At 49.8% G+C, this 23,826-nt stretch overlaps 1 protein-coding gene across 6 annotated transcripts in view; it reads right to left on the bottom strand.

Moving 5' to 3' along the window:
• Nucleotides 1-23,826, bottom strand: part of HSPBAP1 (HSPB1 associated protein 1) — an 859,774-nt gene that overhangs the window by 422,089 nt on the left and 413,859 nt on the right. For all 6 annotated transcript variants that reach the window (XM_085647322.1, XM_085647321.1, XM_085647326.1 and 3 more), the window contains one exon: nt 1,756-1,892. In XM_085647322.1, coding sequence (XP_085503448.1) covers nt 1,756-1,892 — 137 coding nt within the window. The remainder of the gene's footprint in view (nt 1-1,755; nt 1,893-23,826) is intronic.

Raw genomic sequence — 23,826 nt, 5'->3', positions numbered from 1 at the left:
ACTTTAAATTCTTATTGAACGAAACGCGTTGGCTGGAGCCTGTTTTATGATATCGTTGAAATAAAGGAAATTAAAATACAAAGGATTTCTTGTCCGTTTAGATCATTTGGAAACGACAACCCAGTGGTGCACCTCTCCACAATCATTCACAAAAGTCGAAAAAGGGTTATTCAAAGACAAAGGGGTACGCTCTCTCCAGATCTGCGCTTGCTGACACAGATAAAGAAATAACTGACAGCGTGCAGGGGCTACGTCTAAGTAGACACCGCGACGTCATCCCGACGACAACGGACACGGAGTCAACCGAAGCCACCTACCGATGCACAGGGATACTGCTACGAAAGAAATTGTACGGATACAGTCTGACACCTAAGTGTAATTCTAAGGTAAGAAATCTAGAACTACAGTCTCTTTAAGATCTTTTCTGCACATTTTATATCAGCCTATCTTATACTGTGTATAATGCAAGTTTAAAATAATGATCTACATATTCACAGTGCTTTATGTCACAGATTGCGACCTCATAGCACTTAAAATACACGTCACTATTAACCACTGCACCAACCAAGATTCAGGTCCAGATTTATCAAAGGATTGCATTGCCTTTGCACCATACAGGGTGACGCAAGGGCAATGCAATCCTTAAGTTAGATTTACCAAGCCACGCAAAGCCCTGTGTGGCTTGGTAAATGTGGAGTTTTGCAAGACAGCGTTACTATGAGCCGGGAAGGCGTTACAAGTGTGGAGACAGAGTGGGTGTTCCCACTCCTACGCCCATGCTTTTGCAGCATTCACAGGTTTACCATGAGTACTAAACCTGGGAATGCATAAAAAATGTACGCCTTCCCAATTGATGCACAAGGAGAAATATCTTTATTTCTCCTCTTTGCTTCCCATTTCTAAAAATGCTGCATTCTGGAGAAAATTTTAAAAGAGGAAAAAGCCTCTAAGAATTATTTTTGTGCAGGAAGGCATCTCTTCCTGCACAGAAACAATCCTGACTGCAACGCAGGCACCCTTGCACCATGGCACAAGGGTGTCTGCTTTGGCGCTAGGCAGCATATAGTGCGCTAGTGCAGGGATAGAGCAGGAATGCGCCATATGTTAGTAAGCATGGCACATTCCTGCCCTCTCCAATTGACACAGCACACAGAGCAGCAAGTTGCGTTATGCTGCGGCAAATAATAATAACTATGGCCCTTTATTCTATGGCTCTCTGGTCACACACTCAAGAGCTCTGCAATGCATGCCTAATAGAGGTTTCATCCTGTACTATCGTGCTTTTCCCACTGATTAACCTAACTCGTATTTATTTTTCATGTAAAATGTGCCTTATTTTAAATGTAGATTTCTAAACGTTAAAGACAACAAAAATTATAGAATATTTAGTTTTTATGTCACAACTTGAATGCGGCGTCACAGTCCCCATACTTCTTTTTGTAATGTCCTTCGACCCCTGGTGAAAAGGTTAAATTTACAACGGTATATATACCTTTCAGCAATGCTACCTACCTAAGTATTCTGTAGATTTGGAACACATTTTTTTATCATTCCGTCAGAGAAATAAATTATAGGCTTGCAACCACGTCAAACAAATAATTTATATGTTCATTAAAATACCAAATGATGTGGCTTCCGTCTGGGGCAGACCTCATCGATGATTTGGGGCAGATCTCATCGATGATTTGGAGCAAACACTGTAAAAGCTATGAAATTCTTGTTTCCGGTTACGATCATCTTTCATGAGTAATTTACCTTCCTTGTACTTGCACCACTAAATTGCAGCCGTACGTGTCCACGTGACATGGTGTGTTGGCTCCTTGGGTGCCTATCCACAGCGTGCTCTCGCGCCCGTTTCTGTCTGGGAAACCAAAATCAGCCCATACCACATCCTGCAGCACAAAAAAAAAAAAAAAACAGATACATTCACAGTTAAAAAATACCGAAAAACACATCCCGATCTATGTTCACCAGGTAACGCACTGAATTTTTACATATCAGAGAATTCCAAAAAAGTGATATTTTCATACGCTCCTGCCTAGGTCTTCCAGTCTGTACCTATACTTCTTTTTAGTATATTATTATAAAAACATTATTATGTAACTAATTAGATGTATCGAAACAAATAATACCTTAATTTGTTGGAAACTCAAAGAAAATACAAATAAACCACAAATCTCCTGGGTAAGGCAAGCCACGCCTGATTATATTTCCGTGAACTGAGTTTAATGTAAAACACCCTAATACTATGTGGAACACTGTAAAATAAGATAAAGGGTACTTGATCAATGCCACTCCTCTGTTTAACATCAAGAGCAGTAGCTAACCATTTTGCACAACTCAAAATGTTGGGTGCAAGCTACCCAACTAAATATGTGTACAGAAGACAGTAAGTGCTAGCAATCTGATCACAGTATACGATTGCTCTAGTATGAACAATTCTGCAGATCAGATTCTTGTCTCTCTGGTCCAACAACTGAAAGTAGTGATTTGCACTTTTTCATAACTGGATATCTGAATCCCACAAGTCAAACAGTTTCAAACCAGAGCTCACTGCATTAAACACATGGTAATTTTGCACCCGGGTCAGATCTTGACTTTGGTAGTTGGAGTATTGCTCACACTGTAATAGGTTAAGTCCTGCAAAGTTTTGCCTGTAATTCAAATGGAAGAACTCAGAAAATCAATTTGAGGACTCATGAATAGTTCTTACCTTCAGCTCCTAGCTCACAGCCAAGTAAACCTGTTCCAATCAGAGATACATCCATGTCCTGAAGCTTTTTGTATTCTCACAGGAGAGGGGAGACTTGCCAGACAGGAAATACAATTACCATCTCCCACTTTAACAGTTCCAGGGATGGACGAAATAGCCTAGAAGAATCCCAAATTCCAATGGATAGCACCTTCTTGGTAAATATCCATCCACCCACTTAGCCAAATAGTTTCATTTATCACAGGGCACTTACGAATTTGCAGATTGGGACACATCCTGGAATCCACTTTTATATAAATGTGCTGTTTATGGCCTTATAATCATACTCCCCTTAGAGTTGTGATTCAGTTATACAATTGGGATAATCTGTAGTTATCCGGTTTAAGATGTTCAGAGCAAGAGCCAACAGGACATGCAATGGTCGCTGGAGAATCATCTCGTAGAATCGCCTCGGACTATGCAACTAATCTAGTGATTGTGCTACTCGCCAGGAGTCGTCAGAATGAGCAGCCTGCAAAGGATGAGGTTGTGGTAGATCTGAAGAAAACCTGCATTTTTACCCAAGAGCTATTATGGCAGTTTTTGCCAAATAATGTACGAAAAACCTCGAGGCTCCACACTTGTGAATACTGGATGCTTCCTTAACCCCTTCGACGCTTATGACAGAACGGTTCCGTCATGCACGTCGGTTGGGCTGTGCTTATGACGGAACCGTTCCGTCATGGCCCCGCCCGCGCTCAGAACCTTCAGCACTGCGCGGAAATCCGCGCAGCGCTGAAGGGGTTAAGGCAACCCTCATTTCTGGAACTTGCCATGCTTGCTCAAGTCCTCACTTTTGGGTGAGCATTATTATGACCCGATGCCTATGAGCCTCGTGCTGAGCTGAAGGCAGAAATCTTGAACCATGTTGTTCTAAAGTCATAGTATAGGAGTCTAAAAACACGACCTTCACTGATGAATTCCACAAAACTTCCACTGACCAAACAGAAAATGGAAGGAAAAACACTTTCTGCATCAAAAACTGTGAAAATAACATTCTCTTGTACAAAGTAAACCTCCTCTTGCACCAAGTCTAAACTGTGAAGAGGTACGCTGAGACTGACAAGGGACCTTTAAATCAGTTTGTACGTATTCATACTTCATCCCCTATTAGACGTTTTCCCAGTTTATTATTTATTTGTTTAACACAACTATAAACAGTTTGAAAAGTAGCTTCATAACACACAGCTTCATGCACCCAAGCCAACAGAAAACACCAAGGTTACATGGATACAAAGAATTGGAAGCAAAATGCAAAGGATGTCAATTTGATTTAATGTGTGCTATCAGATAAATGTAATTCTGAAAAGCGAAATAAACACTGAGCAAGAAAAGCCAACACGAAACATAGGGAATGAACAGGTATGGGGAAGGGGAAGCAGTATCCATTAAGTAAAATTCAGTCTTGCAATAAATGTGTAAACATGAGTAAGGATAGTGAAACAAGGAATCCAGTGCATGTGCCTTCTCAAGTGATTCTGAAAATTTCATGACTTCATTATCGCTTAAAGCTTTAGCTAAATAAATAATCAAGGATGTGAAAAAAAATTACATTTTAAATATTCTCAGAAAGACTGCATAGGATCATTTTCTAATTCATCTGTCAATGATACATAGAGAATTTTGCCGTTTTATCTTTGTAACTAATGGTATTGCAATCTGACCAATTATTTGAGATATCCAAGAGCGTAATAGTAGAGTTCAAATAAAATCATACAAGAGCATCATAGCACTACCAGAGACCAATTCAAAGCATGACTTTGATGTAAAAAAGGATAGCTTTTTGCCTGGGAGTATAGACAGGGCATTTAAAAGTAAGCCAAAGGTAGCTCTGTATACTCACAAGCGGCAAAAGGTGCGCATCGGGCGAAGACCACCTTTGTGCAATCATGTCGAGATTCAAACATAATGATACAGTGATACTAGGGGCTTTGTTTGTCAATCTTAATATCAAAAATAAAATTCTTCTGACAATTTTCCAATATCAAGGAACCAATATCGTCCTACTTATTATTTTGTAGTAGCATGCTGTTTTAGTTAGCAAAATTTGCTCAAATGGATCTTAGTAGGATTGGTTAGAAGTTGAGAATTAGTTCTATTTTAACAAAATTTATTTATGACTCAAATACCAGGACTCTTTACTATCAGTGCCCCGTTTTATGGTGAATAAAAAAGAAAAGCCTTTCAAACACTAGAGATCCATAAAGATGGATTAGAGAGCGAGTTCCTTTATTAATGGCTCTCCCTGCCGCATTTATTTCCCCCGGCATTACTAGCAGCGGTTGTAGGAGCACCTCCTAATCTGGTTTCAGAAGCTTCTGCTTACAAAAGACTGAGTCCAGGAACAGAAAAAGATGCATCTTTTACAACCCTTGCTAAGATGGATACACCAGGGTCTGGAATAAAAACGAATTAAGAAAAGTTCTCTTATTTTGGGAAAACCAAATGCTTCATCTCAGTCTGAATGCATGGCCTATACTGAAACAGAGGTACAAGGAGCTGAGGCCAAATTGGTTCCCAGACCCTCTGCTGTTCTGGGCGAGTCGGTGACTGAGCGAGAAACAATCTACTAATCTCATTCAACTACGAAGGAAGGCAGGGCTAAATTACAATCCATCCACAAAGATCCTTGCACCATGGATACGTCGGTAACCACATCAGCTGCGATCCCTGAACACCCTGCTGTTATGAAGGAGTCGGTGACTGTAGCTGCACAGGATGTGTGGCTTGATTCTGGCTCAAAGGAACAAAGGGCAGGGTTGCAGTCTGTTTATAAAGCTCCTTGTTCCATGGAGTTGATGGCTGAACCGGAGAGGATGAATTAAAGAGCCATGTTTTAAGGTTTTTCCTGAAAGTGGACTCCTACTTTGTGAGGCGGAGACCAAGGGAAGTGAGTTCCAGAGACCAGACGCCAAGAACGCAAGGCCCTGTTCCCAATTTCACACCTTTTAACTCGGGGAACAAAATATTGGAGTTTGATGATCTCTGAATATAGGAAGATATATTCTGCAGAAATGGTTTCTGAATTAAATATGAGCTTCTATTGGATAAAACCTTGAAAACATAACTCAGACATCTGAATATTTAGTGCTTGTGTACAGAAAGCTAGTGAAGTTGTTTTAAGTGAAAAGAAGCAGACTGCCTCAGAGGAAGTCTGAGAATAAGGCGTACAGCTGGAATTCTGACAATCTGCTGCTATGAAGGAACGGAGAGCTAGTCCTCAAAGAATCCAGCGTACAGCTGGAATTTGGACAATGCTGTTATGAAGGAACGGACAGCTAGTCCTCAAAGAATCCACGACTATGCTGTTGCTACAGATGGGAGAGGAGATGGGAAGCAATCGCTGATATTCAATCAATGAAGGTGGAATCCAAGACCCTTTCAGAATCAACCCTTAAAACCCCAGATATTACAGAGGGACCAAATGTTGAGATGAACTTGGTCTGCAGAACCCCGGCTGCTGCGAACAAACCAAGCACTCTGGTCAAACTCCTTCACCAAACTCCTGCTTCTATGGTGGAGCCCATGACTGAGTCTGGTTCACGCTACACAATCTTCTGCTATTTAAGAACAAAGTGCTCTGCCAGAGTATACCAGCCAAACTCTGAGTCATTCTACAAAACCCCTCAAACGTCAAAGAAAGGATGACCTAAATGTGACGCCTTGTACAATGTCATGCTTTTCGCTAAGGCTCAACAGAGTCTTCATCCATCTATGAAACACCTGCCTTTCACCAGTAGGATTACCCAAGATACTCAGTCCAGTCCTGCTCATCGTGCCTTTGATATCTGCCCCGGAGAGAAAAACGGAGCAGATTTAATGCAAGAATCAATTCAACACCCTCCAGCCACTAGAACAGAGTCTGTGGAGATCAAAACTGAGACCAGTGCAGTTTTTAGAAAACTGTTTCAATCACAGATCCCTGCCAGCTTATCCTCTGCCATCTGTGTGTGAGAGGAATACATGGCATCTGTATCAAAGGCTTGTCAAAACTTGGACCCCGATAATCTGTAGATAAAGCGAATGACTAAGAAGCAAAGCTTAAGGAGGGATAGTCCGGTGGAAATGGATGAAAATGCTGGCACTGGATCTTCAAATGGGGTAATGGCTGCAGAAGCTGGCTGCAGTTAGAAGGATGAAAAAAATAATGTGAAGAACCTGGAGGCTGAAGTAAAGGCCTTCCAAGAGGAAAAGAGAAACATGTTCTCTCCATTCAGACCACTAAAAAAATGGTCCACCAACCAAAGCTAAGTGACGCTAGAGACTGCAGGAGTTGGAGACAAGTGCCTGATCTAAAAAAGAAGCTGAGTGAGCAGTCAATGCTACTTAAACTGAGGGAGTCAACCGAACAAACAGTCACCAGACTGAAACTTAAGAAACAGGGGATGAGGGCGCAGCATCTTCAGCTCAAGAAGCAGATGAAAGAGGAAGCTGTGAAGTTCCGCAAGTGGAAGCAGCAGAAGGATAAGGAAATGATTCAACTGAAGAGAGAGTTGGTGTCTGACAAAGTGGAATGCTGGAAACTGAGAAAATATAAGCAAGCAAAGGCTCATTCTGCTCATCTGCAGGAACGAAACAAGGTGGAGAAAGAAAACCAAATCCAGCTTGTTCATCTAAAGCTGCAGCACCAAGAGAAGGAAGAGCAGCTCGACCAGATGGATTTGTGAGAGACTAATCGGAAGCTCCTGGAAGAGAATGAGCTGCACCAAAAGGAGGACAATGCTGACATTGCATCTTCAATTGATGTGATGGCTGCAGAAGATGGACGCAGTGAGTAGAAAAAGGATGAAAAGAACAATGTGAAGAACTTGGAGGCTGAAGTGAAGGCTTTGCCAGAGGAAAAGAGAAAACGCGTTCTTTCTATTCAGACCACTAAAAAAGTGGTCCACCAACCAAAGCTAAGTGACGCTAGAGACTGCAGGAGTTGGAGAGACAAGTGCCTGATCTAAAAAAGAAGCTGAGTGAGCAGTCGAAGCCACTTAAACTGAGGGAGTCAACCAAACAAACAGTCTCCAGACTGAAACTTAAGAAACAGGGGATGAGGGCGCAGCATCTTCAGCTCAAGAAGCAGATGAAAGCGGAAGCTAAGAAGTTCCGCCAGTGGAAGCAGCAGAAGGATAAGGGAATGATTCAACTGAAGAGAAAGGTCTTGAGAACTGCATAATTGGTGATGCCTGCCCAGCTGCAGAGGTCAAACACCACCATCAGGGAAACCTCTAAAGATCCCCAGTCACATGGATATTAATTTTTTTATATAAATTTAACAATAAAGAAATAAGCTAAAACTCTTGAAAACAAATGCATTAGAGTTTTAAAGTGCGGAGTGCACAGAAAATTAAAACATCTCAACAGAGTGACAGTTAAAATGGTTTAACTAGGCCAAAACAGCACAGATTGCCAATAATCGGAAGCTCGAATGATTTGTATGGCACAGACACGCAGTAAGGCAAGCTTTATAGGGATACTGGTCTCCACACATGCCTGCCCCTAGAGCCTGAAAACTAGCCTGTCACTGCTCGGAACCTACATGGTGTCGAGATCAGAGGGGAAAGCCCACACACTACCTCTTCTCAGTCAATCTCCCTCCCAGTAAACTGCAACCCTACAAACACAGTCTAGTAGAGTTACCCCTAAATAAAATGAATGATGTAGTCATCGGGGGATAGATCTTTCCTACTGTATGTCATAGGAAGGCCAACAACGTTAGAAGAGGAGCTCCAGATCCACTTTGAAAGGCTTGGAATGAAAGGAACTGACTTCAGCAGGGGTGACAATTATAAGCGGTTCTGCTCCCTCACTTCTTTGGACAGTGAAGTGTCACTGCAGAGCTACAGGGATTCATCTGGTGACATACAGAAGCACTGCCTTAAGATTCTTTTTATTCAGTCCAACAATGGGATATTCTACCCTAGGAACCTGTGGTTAGCAGATAATTATATATAATTTATATAAGGAAATTGAGTGGTAGATACAAAAAACTGGATGCACATCAGGCAAATATTCGTGCCACACAAGATGCAATACATAACTAATGCAAAGTGCTTTATCGCGTAAATGCAATTATAAAACTATATGCTGAGAGAAATACCAGTTTTCAAGTCTGTGCTAGAATATGATGCAGGACATGACGCAGTTCCAAGTCCATCATAACCTTTGTGTGACTCACATCATCACACTTAATGTTAGAACTGGGGGTCTCTAGTCGGCAGAGGTAGGTACCTTTTACCAAACAGGGACCCTTGCTTCTAAGTCAGGGAAAGGGGATTACACTCCTGGATTACCCCTGCTAACCCCTTGGTAGCTTGGCACGAGCAGACAGGCTTATCTCAGAGGCAGTGCGTTAAGCATTTGAGAACACATACATTAACCCCTTGCGTGCGGGTTTATTTCCCCCGCTGTGCGGGAGAAATACACAGCGTTCGCGAACACGACGTCTCCCGGCCGTCGTGCGCACACGCCCACCGTAATGCACGACGGCCGGGAGACATCGTGCGCACACAAGGGGTTAATACAGTGAAAACACTACAGATGGACACCACACAGGTTTTTATATAGACTTTATATAGACTTAAGACAAGACCACAAAAATCCACAATACTGTACTCAACATAGACTTAAAGATAGTAGAAGTAACTTAGTTCAAGTCGATGATAAATGCGACATGTTTCTCACAAAAGTACCTGGATGCATAACGCAAAACAAACAAAAGGTTCGCAGGGAGGGTAATGCGTCGGCTCCTTGCTTCGGGGGAGGCGATGCGAAGCTCCTCAATGCTTACGCAGAGTAGGGGATACGTCTTGTTCCTTACCGGAGGGGAGGTAATGCGTTGATTCTCATACTGCGTTCCGGTTACGATGCGGCAAGATGGCTCCTCGATGCGATGCGACAATCCAGTGCGATGCAATAAGATGGCGCCCTTGATGTGATGCGACGATGTACAGACGATGCGCGCATGCCCGGCGGCCGTGTGGCGAACTCTGTAACTTTGGAGCCGCGACAGGCCCTACGACACGCTTCTTCAGTGATGTGACGGCGACCCTCGTGGTGGTGACACGCTTTTCCAGTGACGCATCGGTATACAGCTGCGACGAAGGCACGCTTCTCTGGTGATGCGGCGGCAACCTCTGCGCGGTGACACGCTTCTCCGGCGATGCAACGGCAACAGCTGCGACTGCAACACGCTTCTTCTCATTGAGTCGCGCTTCCAACTCCAAGCGACATGCAGGCTTCTGCAGACCGAATTCCCGGCAAGGAAATTCAGAGGGGAGCTGGTGGTGAAGTCTTCTGTCCCTGAGACTTCAGCAGGAGGCAAGCACAAATTCAAGCCCTTGGAGAAATACTCTGCAAGATGATGAAAGTTCTTTAAAAGTTCCTTCTCCTTTCCTTGGCAATGAAGATACCACTGCAGGCCAACCCAGCAACACAGCACACTGGCAGGGGGCAGTCCAAAACTCCTGCAGCTTCCTTGGTTCTTCTCCTTGGCAAAGGTTCATCTTGTTGTTCCAGAAGTGATCTAAAGTCTTGGGGTCTGGGTCCCCATATTTATACTGCAAAATCCTTTGTCCTCTGAAGGCAGAGGGGCCTGTACCTAATCCAAACCAGTTCTGTGCAGTCCTGGAGCACTTTGTTTACAGGACTCCTTCTTTCCTTTGGCAGGGTCCTCAGAAAAACCGCAGGAGGTGGAGCCAGCATTGTGGAAGGCAAGCACAGCCCTATTCAGGCCCAGGTGCTACTCCTCCCACCACTCTACATGCAGATAGGTCTTATCAGCCTTGTGCTGACTCACCCTGTCTCCTGGAGTCTCCCAGCCCGTCACTCACAAAACCAGACATACAATACACAAACTAGCAGAGGCAGGCTGGATGGTTAGGCAAAAAAATACGTACTTTCTAAAAGTGGTATTTTCAAACACAGAATGTTAAGACCAACTTCACTAAAGGATGTATTTTATCATTCTGAGTCCAGGCATGCTAAACTCGAATTTGTACCATGTTCCCTGGGTCAGTTAGGATTATAAGATGTTATAATCAAAATGCCCATTCTAGCCTATGGGGACAGGTGGCCTTGCAAGAGTGAAAAACGAAATAGGCTGTAATTCACTGTCAGGTCATGCCACACACATCAGGGCATGACCTACCTTTTACATACAATGCACCCTGCTCTAGGGCCTACCTTAGGGGTGTCTGAAATGTAGAAAAGGGAAGGTTTAAGGACTGGCAAGTGGGTGCACTTTTCAAGTCGACATGGCAGCACTAGACTGCACACTGGCTCTGCAATGGCAGGCCTGAGACACACTTTACAAGCTGATTCTGTGGGTGGCACAATCAGTGCTGCAAGCCCACCAGCAGCATTTGATTTACAGGCCCTGGGCACACAAGGTGCACTATACTAAGGTCTGACAAGTAAATCAAATAAGCCAATCATGGAGTCACTAATCAATACATCAATTTAACATAGGGAGCACTTGCACTGTGGCACTGAATAGCAGTGGCACAATGCCCAAAGCATCTAAACCAGCAAACATATCAAAAACAGAGGAGGCAATCAGTAAAAAATAAAAGGGAGACTAACACCAATGAGACCAGGTCTAACACGTGTCCCCTCCAGCTGAAATGTGGGGAGAACTACCCTTCCCCTTGGGAGTTCTCTTCACTAAGGTGGAAAAATCTGGATAGACCATCGGCATTGGCATGTTCTGTACCAGGGCGGTGCTCCACTGTGAAGTCCATCCCCTGTAGGGAAATGGACGACCTCAACAACTTTGGGTTCTCACCCCTCATCTGCATCAACCATCTGAGGGGCCTGTGGTCTGTCTGAACCCGGGAAGTGAGTCCCAAACAGGTATGGTCTCAACGTCTTCAGTGCCCAGACCACAGCAAATGCTTCATGCTCAATTGCACTCCACCTCTGTTCCTGTGGAAGCAACCTCCTACTGATGATGGCTACAGGTTGGTCTAGGCCCTCCTTATTAATCTGTGATAGAACAGCCCCCACACCATGCTCTGAAGCGTCTGTTTGGACAATAAATTCCTTTGAGAAGTTGGGTGCCTAAAGCACGGGTGCTGTGCACATGGCAGTCTTCAGGGCGTCAAAAGCCTTCTGGCAGGTGTCAGTCCAGTTCACTTTCTTGGGCTGCTTCTTGGATTCAGCTCAGTCAAGGGTGCAACAATGTTGCCACACCCCTTGACAAACCTCCCGTAGTACCCTGTGAGTCTTAAAAAGGCTCTCATCTGTGTCTGAGTCTTGGGGGTTCCCATGCCAGGATGGTATCAATCTTGGGTTGTAGGGGGCCACATGGCTGCTCCCTAACTGGTGACCCAAGTACACCACGGAACCCTGCCCAATCTGGCACTTACTCGCCTTGATCGTGAGGCCGGCCTTTTGCAATGCCATCAACACTTCCCAGAGGTGGTACAGATGTTCTTCCCATCTGGCGCTGAACACCGCAATGTCATCCAGGTAGGCAGCACTGAAATCTTCCAGTCCAGCCAACACCTGGTTGACCAACCTCTGAAAGGTGGCAGGGGCATTCTTCATCCCAAAGGGCCTAACCCGGAATTGGTAGTGCCTATCTGGTGTGGAGAATGCTGACCGCTCTTTGGCCCCATCAGTTAAGGCGATCTGCCAGTACCCAGACGTCAAATCAAACGTACTGAGGTACCGTGCAGCCCCTAACCGATCAATGAGCTCATCAGCTCTGGGGATGGGGTGCACATCAGTCCTGGTGACTGAATTGAGTCCTCGATAGTCCACACAGAACCGGAGTTCGGGAGTGGCACCAGGCGCGGCAGCTTTTGGGACCAAGACCACTGGGCTGGCCCAAGGGCTGTGAGAGGACTCAATCACCCCTAATGCAAACATCTTGGAGACCTCCTCCTTGATGTAAGCTCTGACCCTGTCAGTCACTCTGTAAGCCTTGTGCTTCACAGGAGGACTGTCTCCAGTGTCCACATCATGGACGCACCACTCAGTGACACCAGGAACCAGGGAGAACAAATCAGAGAACTGTACCAACAGTTGGCGAAAATCTTGCTGCTGCTCAGGGGTCAGGGCGGCAGAGAGGCTGACACCATCCACTGACCCATCTTGCTCTGTTGCAGACAGGAGGTCAGGAAGAGGCTCAGTCTCCTCCTCCGTTCCATCATCTGTTGCTAGGAGCACGCCCACTTCGGACCTTTCTAAGTGGGGCTTCTGGCGGTTAACATGCAGGACCCGCAAAGGGTTCCTAGGAGACCGCAAGTTCACCAGGTAGGTGACATCACTCTTACGCTCCACCAGCTCAAATGGTCCGGTCCACCTATCCTGGAGCACACAAGGCTCTACAGGGGCCATGACCCAAACTTTCTGACCAGGCTGAAGCTCAATCAGAGTGGCATTCTGATCGTACCACCGCTTCATCTCTTTCTGGCTGGCTTCCAGATTCGCCTGAGCGAGCTGTCTGAATCACCGATTCTGGTTTCTGAAGTCCAGCATTCAACTGTATACATCCTGGGGAGGATTCCTGGGAGATTGCTCCCAGTCTTCCATGACCAGACTCAAATGTCCTCTTACTGGGTGTCCATACAGCAGTTCAAAGGGGCTGAACCCTAAGGACTTCTGTGGCACCTCACGGTAAGCAAAAAGAAGGCATGGCAAGAGGACGTCCCACTTACACCTCTTAGGTTCCTCAAGACCCATAATCATGCCTTTGAGGGTCCAGTTGAATCTCTCAACCAGCCCATTACCTTGGGGGTGGTAAGGAGTGGTGAACTTGTATGTAACACCGCACTCATGCCACAGGGACTTCATATAATTAGATATGAAGTTTGTACCACGGTCTGACACCACCTCTCTGGGGAACCCGACACGCGAGAAAATCCCCATCAGTGCACGTCCCACCGCGGGGCTGTCACTGTCCTGAGCGGTATGGCTTCCGGGTACCAGGCAGCATGCTCCACCAAGACCAGGATAAACCTGTTGCCCATGGCTGTCTTGTGGTCCAGTGGCCCCACAATGTCAATGCCCACCCGTTCAAAGGGTGTACTGACTACAGGGAAAGGTTGGAGAGGAGCCTTTTGCGTCCTTCCACTTTTCCCACTTGCATGGAAAGTTTGACAAGTCCTACAATGAGTATCTGAACACTTCCGCATCTGGGGCCAATAAAAGTGGGTGACAAGCCTTTCAAAGGTCTTGTCCTGCCCCAGATGTCCAGCTAACGGTACATCATGGGCCAAACCCAGTAGGAAGGCTCTGAAGCGCTGGGGCACCACCACCAGAACACGGGCTGACCCAGGCTCAGCAACCTTAGGCTCGCTATACAGGAGGTCGTTCTCCCAGTAGATCCAATGTGATCCAGACCTGCTGCCTGGTTTGTGGCCTGTTGCCGCAAACCGACAAGAGAAGGGCACTTCTTCTGCTCTGCGCAAAATTCCTCCCTGGAGGGTCATCCTTCTTGCTGCCAATGGGTCAGCTCAGGCAGGTCCCCCAGTTCAGCAACTTGCTCCCCTGTAGGTTCGAGGGCATCCCCCTCAAGGTCTGCCTCCTCCTGGACCGTGGGAACAATGGGGGCTGGTTTCCCGCGCCCCCTACCTCTTCTCTTTAAGGCAGGGACCTGGGCTGCAGGATCTCTTGAACACCCCTACTGGCTGCCATAGACCGAGTGGTCACACACGCCCACTCAGGCAGACGCAACATATCCAAATGAGACTTCTTCTCTACCTTAGCCCATGGGGAGCTTTCTAAATCACTGCTCAACAGACAATCAACAGGCATGGCTAGCCTCACAGCTACTTGAAGAGTACCTGAGACCCCCCCCCCCCACTCAAAGGGAACTTGAGCCACCTCACACTGGCTCTGCGAGTTGTCCACGGCAACTACAGGGAAGAATTCATGGGGGATAACCTGCTCTTTGGACACCAACTGGCAACTGACAGCTGTCACAATAGCCCCCATGTCTCTTAGAGCTTCCACCCTATGGCCATTGATGGTCACCCACTGCCTGTATTTCTTAGTGTTATCAGACAGCTTGGTCTTAGGGACTACCTCAAAGTCTCCTAAAGAGACAAGGGACATTTCTGCGGTACCCCACCCACCTTGGGCACCCATCTCCTCCCCCCCAGGGCTACACTCGCCATCTGACGGATTGGTGCACGGGGTGGCACATACTGACCCTTTTGGGGACACTGGGGATCATACCAACGGTGTCCCACTTGCTTACACTGAAAGCATGTAGCAGGCCCCCTGTGAACAGGTTTACCTGTCGGGGGCTCTGACTTTTTCTCAGGGGGAGGCTGGAAACCCTTCCCTTGGAAATTACTTTGTGGCCCTTTCTGGAACTCGCTCTGTTTACCCTTGTCCCCCCCCACTCTTCTGCTGGGGACCCTGCCCACCTTCAGCGAAGTCTCCCACGTGATCCTTGTGGACCCGGGTGCTGACCCAGCGGTCCGCCTACTCAGCAAGCTTCCTAGGGTTAGTCAACTTGCTATCAATAAAGTGCTGACGTAGCTCTGGAAACCAATTAGCAGACAAGTGCTCCCATGCAACGAAATCATAGAGCGCTTCAAAAGTATCCACTTTGCTACTCTTCACCCAACCATCCATAGCTCTGCAAAAGAAAGATACATATTCTACGCAAGTGGTTGCCTCCAGCTTCTTTCAATTCCTGAACCTCTGTCTATAGAGTTCTGGGGTCAACCATATCTTGCCATCAGGGCTTCCTTCATGTGGGCATAAGACATCCTATTCTCACTGGGTAGGTCTAACAATGAATCCCTCCCTTCACTCACAAAGCGGCCCCACAACCCCACTCCCCAAGCCTTCTCAGGGACCCGGTGGGCCAACATTGCTATCTTATAGGCTGCAAACCACTGCCCAATATCTTCATGCTTAAGGAAATCTTTGATGACATCCTTGGGGATATATACCCTAACACAGATGGTGCGCTGCCACCAAAGGGATTGATTTCTAAGCCCTTTGCTTTGATCTCTAACTCCCTCAACATTCTCTTATGTTCCAATCTCATTCTCTCTCAAGGATAATCTGCTATTCTCTAGGTCCCTCTGACCTTCCATCTTGAGCTTGGCCATATCCATTCTGTGTACCCTATTTCTCTCCCCGTCTTCCAACTCTCTGGGGACAGGCCTTTGAAAGAGATGCTACTGCCAGGTGGGGACGGTACCCCTTCCCTAGCTGGAAACAATGGACTATCCAGCTGCCCATCTGCATCCCCATCTGGCTCCACCACCAGCTCACGGGCATTTCTTGCTTCCACCCAGGCCCTCAGCGCCTTTTGGTATTCATCCTTTTTGGCAACGCCTGGGGTAGCAACTTAAAATTTTCTGCAGAAGTACTTCAGCTGTTCCATATTGGAGGTTTCCAACCTCTCTTCCTCAAAATCTAGTTCCATAGATGCAACAGATGCTGCGGCTGGCGGAGTCTGCGAGCACACGGGGGGGCGCTGGGCTGCTCCCCCCCCTCTTTCTCTGACCTGCAAGGCGCTGGGACCTGGGGGCGGACTCCCACTGGCAGGGGGCAACGCTCCTAATAGACATACCTGCCCACATTGCCGCTGCCTACCGGGAAGTGCACAACCTCGCGGAGCGGGTGAGCGATGCGGACAAGATTGCACACTTTGGTGGGAGTCGCCTGATATCTGCCCATCTGGCTTTGCACCCTTCCCCACCTGGCGCCTCAGAGACCGCAACGGCTCGGCCGCGCCGTGCGGGACCTAGGGGCCCACGGCTCCGGAATCCGGTACCACCCTGGGATGGGCGAGTGGGGCACCCCCCTCCCTGGAGAAGGCCTGCGACCCGCTACAGTAACCTCGACGACACAGGGGCAACACACCGCGCGGGACGGGCCCCCACTCCCCTCGCGCCTGGAGAGAACGCCTTGTCTGCACCGCTGGCCTCATGTCTGGAGGGGTGCGAACGCGCACCGGATCGGGGAACGCGTCGACGAAGGGAAAACAAGCGAAAGCGACGCCCAAGATGGATGCAGAACAAGTGGCGTCGAAGCTGGACTGCGTCCTAGCAGCCATGGAACGTATGGAAGAATCCCTCCAACAGACCCGCACCTCCCTGGAGACCAGAATCGATGGCGTGGCAATAGACTTAACCCACCTCCGGGCTGACCACGGGAAGTTACAAGATCGCACCAAGGCGCTGGAGGATACCATGGCAGTCATAGAACCGCAGGCGGCGCAAGCAGACAGAAAAGTACAAGATCTCCTGAACAGAGTGGAATTCTTGGAAGATCGAGCCGAGGATGTGGAAGGACGGGCACGCAGAAACAACATCCGCCTCGTGGGCATTCCGGAGAAATGGGAAGGGATGGACCCGACTCGCCGAGTGGAGGAATGGCTGAGAGAACTGCTGCCAGAAGACGTGCTCTCCCCGTATTTCGTGGTGGAGAGAGCCCATTGAGTGCCTACAAGACCGCTCCCCCCTGGCTCTAACCCTAGACCGTTTCTCCTCCGAGTCCTCAACTATAGGGACCGCGATGCTATACTGCGCGAAACAAGGAAACTAGGGGACATCACCATAGATAACGCCACGGTGATGTTCTTTCCGGACTACACGGTGCAAGTGCAGCGGCAGAGGCTTTCCTTTCTGGCAGTAAAGAAGCGATTACGCGAAGCCAACCTTAAGTATTCACTTCTCTTCCCTGTCAAACTGCGAGTGATAGCACGAGACGCGACGCACTTCTTCATGAGCCCGGAGGAGGCGGAGGCCAGGCTGGACGGAGGAATGCCGAGGCACCGAGGAGAACGCTGGGAGTGGCCACTAAAGACTGGACCCGGGGACCGCGACGAAGACCCCGCCGTAGATCGCCCACGTCCCCGCTGACCGGAGACATGAGGAATCACTCCCCACCGGTGGATCTCATCCAACAGGAGCAGCGAGACGCACTGCGCAAGGTGGCAGCAATTAGCAGCTCTCCGGCGCCATCACTTCACCCGGGAGCTAGCCCTGCTGTGTCCTTAACGGACGATGAGGCGGTGTATGGGATCCCGGATACTCAGAGCTCGGGGGAACTCCCGGACTTCACGCCGCAAACAGTGGATTTATTTGGCTGATGGGAATTCGGTGGCGGCATGACACATAATGCATGGCACAGACGCACCCCAGTCCCTGTCTAGCTGCCTCACCCTCCACTGGGTGGGTCATGGGCCTACCGACGTCCACATCATCGCCGCTCTGGGGACTTGAGAACAGAGCCGGACACTGTGAGTACATTTTATATTTATAGACACGAGCTTCCATCACCCACACCGCAGACACTATGACACACGGTGCTACCCTAACACAACGCTGCCATAAGAGGCGCCCAGAGAGGGACACGCCCCCCTGAGACCATTGCCCACGATTGTTTGACTCTGAGCATGCCGTAGCTGTGCCACTGAGCGGCAGACACGGAGCGCCCGCCGAGCAGCAGCGGCCTCCGCACTTCACCCGGGAGAGATGCTGAGCTCTCCAAAGACTACACTGTTTGGTTCACTGTTGGAATATACGTCACAAGACACCCCCTAAGACTGTATAGTTTACGAGCTCACTCGAGTGTTTGGACGGCGACATGTTGTGCAGCCGACCTTTTGGCATTTTTGACTTTGTTGCCATGTTAAGGCTATATGTTACCCCTTTCTTCCCTGCCCCCATGTCCTGCAGGAGATCATGGCACTACACACATGGCGCCAACACCAACTTTGCGATGGGGGCGCAGCGCTGGAGGGGGGGGAACGCGGCATTGGGAGTTCCACCTTGGGAGGGAGCGAGGGACGCACGTGCGCACGACTGCTATGGCTAACATACAAGTATGCACCTGGAACGTCAGGGGAATGCACACGCCGGCTAGGCGCTATCACATCTTTTCATATCTCAAGCGGCATAAAATCAACGTAGCGCTACTACAAGAAACACACTTAAACAGAGCCGAGGTATGGGCGCTACACCGCAGATGGCGAGGGCAACTGTATGCCACAGACTACTCCTCATACGCTCGCGGAACGCTGATATGGATCCGCCCTGGAACCCCTTGGGAAGTCACGGATATCGCTGTAGACCGGGAGGGCAGATTTGCTGATGCGCAGGGCAGGCTAGATGGGCAACAGATTGCGCTAGTGTCTCTATATTCCCCCAACGTTGATCAGGGCGAATTTCTGGCGCGGCTCTCAGCGACCATGGCACCTTGGCATGCAACTTCGTGGATACTGGGGGGCGACTATAATTGCACGCTAGACGTAACATTGGATCGCTCCTCCCCACCCCCACCTAATGCCTCCACACGGGGAGCCACGAAAGCGCTGCAGGAGTGGGCCGCACAATGGGACCTGCATGATGTTTGGAGGACGCGCAACCCAGGGATGCGGTTATACTCCTACTATTCTGGCGCTCATGACTTACATGTCCGTCTGGACCGGTTCATGGCATCTACTGGCCTGCTGCCCCACGTCACAGACACGCAGTACATGGGCCGCACGCATTCAGATCACAACCCACACTTTATGTCCATAACCTGGGAGCAACCGTACCCCCCTGTGCCTACATGGCGCCTGCAACCTGCATTGTTACTAGACGCGGCTTTCCGTGATTCCCTACTCGCGCGTGCTGCGCAGTACTTTGAGGATAATACAGGCACGGCATCCACCCCCCAGGTGGAGTGGGACGCCTTCAAGGTAGTGCTCCGCGGACACTGCCTACATACGCAGGGCTATATGCGACACCGACTAGAGAAGGACCTGACTAGGTTAGAGACTGACTTGCTTGCCAAAGAGGAGGGAGCTCTGACGGGCGATGAGGACCCATTGCACGATGCCCGCACGGAACACGCGCGCCTATTAGAGCGGCTCCGCAGCGTAAACTATGCAGCACACTCCGCGAGAACGCACAGTCTAGGCGACAGGCCTGGCAAACTTTTAGCTTGGCTGATCTCCCAAGAAGCTCGCTCGGCCCCAGTGGCGGCCATACGGGCGGAGGGAGGGGATCTAGTATACACACAACTACGCATACACGACACATTCGTTACCCACTATGAAGCATTGTATCGCTCTCGCCTACCGGTCCCTCACCCTGACATGGCCGGCTACCTCTCCCCCCAGCAAATGCCGCAGCTGACAATTGTACAACAAGACGAATTGGGAGCCCCACTTGCGCCAGATGAGCTCCGAGAAGCAATCTTCAACCTGTCTAATGGCAAATCCCCGGGCCTGGATGGGCTCCCAGCTGAGCTTTACAAGGCCGGCTCGGATATTCTTGTCCCGGAACTCCTGAGAGTGTACAATGCGGCGGCGGACAGCGCCGCTTTACCCCCAACGTTAAACGAGGCCACGCTGGTCTCCATTCTCAAACCTGACAAGGATAGCACGCGGGTGGGCTCCTACCGCCCCTTGGTGCTGCTAAACACAGACTACAAAATACTAGCATCTGTCCAAGCCAGGAGACTAGCCACACATGTGCCCGACCTGGTGCACCGAGACCAAAATGGCTTTGTCCCCACGCGACATACTTCTCACAATATCCGTCTTTTTCGGGTGCAGGAATATGCCACGCAGCAATGGCCCAGAGCGGGGTGTCTGATACTAGACCTGGAGAAGGCCTTTGACTCGGTAGAGTGGCCATACCTGAGAGCAGTCACAGAGAAGTATCAGCTGGGGGGAGGGTACAGAGCCATGGTTGACTTGCTTTATGGTAGACCGACAGTCCGAATCCGCACGGGAAGGCTCCTGTCAGCCGCCCTCCGGGTCCGCAGAGGCACTCGGCAGGGCTGCCCACTTTCGCCATTGCTGTTTTCCCTGGCCATGGAGCCCTTGGCTGCGACTCTCAGAGCACGTGGCCCGGAATGGGGAATGCCACTGGCGGACGGCCTGCATGCGGTGTCACTGTATGCGGATGACCTGCTACTCTACGTCAGAGACATCACTGATGTCCCCGCTTCCCTTACTGACATTTTCCGCACCTTTGAAGAGGTGTGGGGCCTGAGATTCAATTGGTCCAAATCGGGGGCCTACCCATTTGGTCCGGACATGCCTGAATGTGACATCCGTCTGGGTGGGGACAGGCTACAGTGGCACCCCACCACCTTCCGCTACTTGGGGATAAGAATATACAGAAACCCAGCGGACGTCTTGGAGGGAAACCTCCTCCGAGCGATAGCCTCTGTCCAAGCGCAAATTGGATTCTGGAACACCTTACCCCTCAACGTGCCTAGCCGTGTAGCGCTGACCAAGATGATTGTACTGCCCCGGCTGCTCTATTATTTTGCAAATCTGCCCGTATATGTCCCCCCCCAAGCTGTTCCGCGAGCTAGAGGTGCTGCTACGCAACCTTATCTGGAACAAGGGGAGACCGCGCGTGGCGCTGACCAAACTATACATGCCCACGGACTCGGAGGGCTTGGCGGACCCTAACATGGAGTTGTACTACCTCGCGGCACAGATGCAATGGGTGGCGGGATGGCTAGGCGGCAAGCAGCTGGACGATACCACCTCGACTGCGGCTGCCTGGACACAAACACAAATAAACACGTTGTTTCACCCGATAACCCGCACGCACTGCCCCTCCCAGATGTACCTAGCGGTGGCGCGCAGGTGTTTTCTGAGGTGCCTCCGCCTCACGCGCGCAACAACACCATATGCTCCGATCCTGGCGCTTCTGGGCACACCTGGCCTGACGGGGCCGCTCACAGAGGCCCATTTGGCTAGCTGGGGGCGCGCGGGAGTGGACACGCTGGGCGACCTCTACGCTGATGGAGACTTGCTCACCTTCGCAACCCTGGCTGACGACGCGGCTCTCCCGGCAGGGCAATTCCTGCTACATGCGTCCCTCCTGCACACACTCACTGCTTCCTGGGGCGACATCACGGTAGAACCCCCGATGCACAGCTTCATACAATATCTGCATGTCATGGGCAACGGTTCGCACGTTATACACTGGCTAGCGCAGGCACTACAGGCACACTCGCAACCTTCCACACTACCGCTGCGAGAACGCTGGGCGATGGACAGGGGAGGAGACTGGACAGACAAAGAATGGACGCAGATTCTGGCTGGCCCGACCAACATCCCACGCAACCCCCGCTTTAAAATTATACAGCACTACATACTACAGCGTGCATATCTCACGCCCGACAAGATAAATAGATACTTCTTGCTGACGGACGCAGCTTGCCAGCGCTGCCTGCTACCGGGAGCAGACCTTCTACACATGCTGTGGCACTGCCCAGATGTACGGCCATATTGGGACGACGTTTTGGCATTGCTCGCGCGCGACACTGACGGGCAACTGCCGCATACATGGGAAGCATGCATACTGGGGTTATATAAGCGCACAAAAAACAACAAAGTGCAGGCGCGCTTCTGGGACATGGGACTTATAACGGCCAAGCGTTTGCTCACTAAACACTGGAAGGCTGCGGCCCCCCGCACGTTAGGCACTGGAAAGCCTCCTTCACCAACTGGGCGCACGCGGAGAGCGCGGCGCTCCTTCGTGAGGAAATAGCGGGGCTCTGCAAATTCCCCATCGCCCAGATCTGGGATGACCTTCTCAAAGCGTTTCAGATGGCTTGCCAGGAAAGAGGGGTAACCTGAATCACTAACACCTGCCGCTTCCTTGTGGACTGGCGGAGGCAGCCTTAAAACTGCGGCGGCGCCACCTCCTGCTCCCCCCTGCCTGCCTCTGGTAGCCTCTGCTCCCACTCTCAGCGAGGCTGACGCCAGAGGACTCACACTAAACGGATAGCACACACACCTACTGCATGCTGCCGCCCCGATCCGAAGCAGTGCAAATGACGCCTGGCTGGGGGCCCGGGCGGGAGGATGCGACCACTTCATCTCAACCTGCCACTCCCCCTTTAACGTAGCAGAGCGCCCTGCATACCACGAACCTAAGTGTGGGCGTTGCGTAGATGCTTTGGACTCTCAATCAGCCCGGGGGCCCCTCAAACCACCCCCCCCTCCCAGCTGCTATCTCCCGCGCACAGCCCCGCTGTGCCCCGCTAGGCGGCTGCTGACCCCTCCGCACTGGCGCAAAATGATCTCCCCCCTCCCTTCCCCCTTGACCCTGTTTGAGTTAATAACCCTCATCCCTATTCCCCCTATCGCCGCATAAGCGTCGGGAGCAGCTTGCTTAACGGCTGCGTTTCACGACTGGATTCCTGATTTATCACAGATAGCAAATGGTGGCTGCGCTGTCTGGCATCCCCGGAGCGCTGCCCTGCTTTGCGTGCCCTGCTCTCAGACGGTGGAGCGGAGATGACCCACCTGCCCTGCCAGGGATGGGTGCGTCCGAAGCTCGCAGTAAACTCTTGTCGAGGGCGCGCAGTGTTGAGGGCTTGGCATGCCCCAATGACCAGCGGATTGAGGGATACAGCGCTCGGGGACTGGGCGTGAACCACACAACGCACACATGGACCCGAATACGAAATTGCAGGCTAGAATTGCCTGACTTAAGTGCAAGTTTTTTTTTTCTTTATGCCACAGTGAGCTGTGCTGGCGCACTGGCGCCGCGCCCGGCCCGCGTTGCGGATATGGCGCTGGTGCTGTACCGACTAGGGGCCCCTAAGTCTGAGATTCTTAATGATGCTCTGCACAACTTTAGATGGGGCCTGGGCGGTGGCTGCGGCGCGGGCTGAGGCGCGACGCTAACCCTGCTGCCGACACTGCGACTCAGGAGCACTAAGCACACACAAACAACAAAATAGACCTACCACTTGCTCAGGTGCGCGTCCAAGGACTACAACAATGCCACCATGTACAACGCCGCCGGACCCCCTGGTTGTCGGCTGAATGGCTGTGTCATATTGTTTGAAAAGCATTTACCTATTGCATAGCTGATTTGACGCCATGGATGGTGCATGTACACTATATGATGATGCAACTGTGAATAATAAAGGTTTTCCCAAAAAAAAAAATAAAAAAAAAAAAATAGATGCAACAGATGCTGGTCTGCTCATGGCAGACAGAATTGGCAGCTGTCAGGAAAAATAACAGTCCAAGGAAAAGAAATTCTACCAAAAAAGTATGTGGTTGCGTTTGGTCTGCACTCACTAGTATAGTACACCAATTACTGTATATGAGTCACAAAAGCAAGTCCAGAATCCTC

This window comes from Triturus cristatus, chromosome 3_2, assembly GCF_964204655.1.
Source record: "Triturus cristatus chromosome 3_2, aTriCri1.1, whole genome shotgun sequence".
Lineage (NCBI taxonomy): Eukaryota > Metazoa > Chordata > Amphibia > Caudata > Salamandridae > Triturus > Triturus cristatus.
Note: the sequence above shows the minus strand (reverse complement) of the source record. Positions and strands in the feature narration are given on the sequence as shown.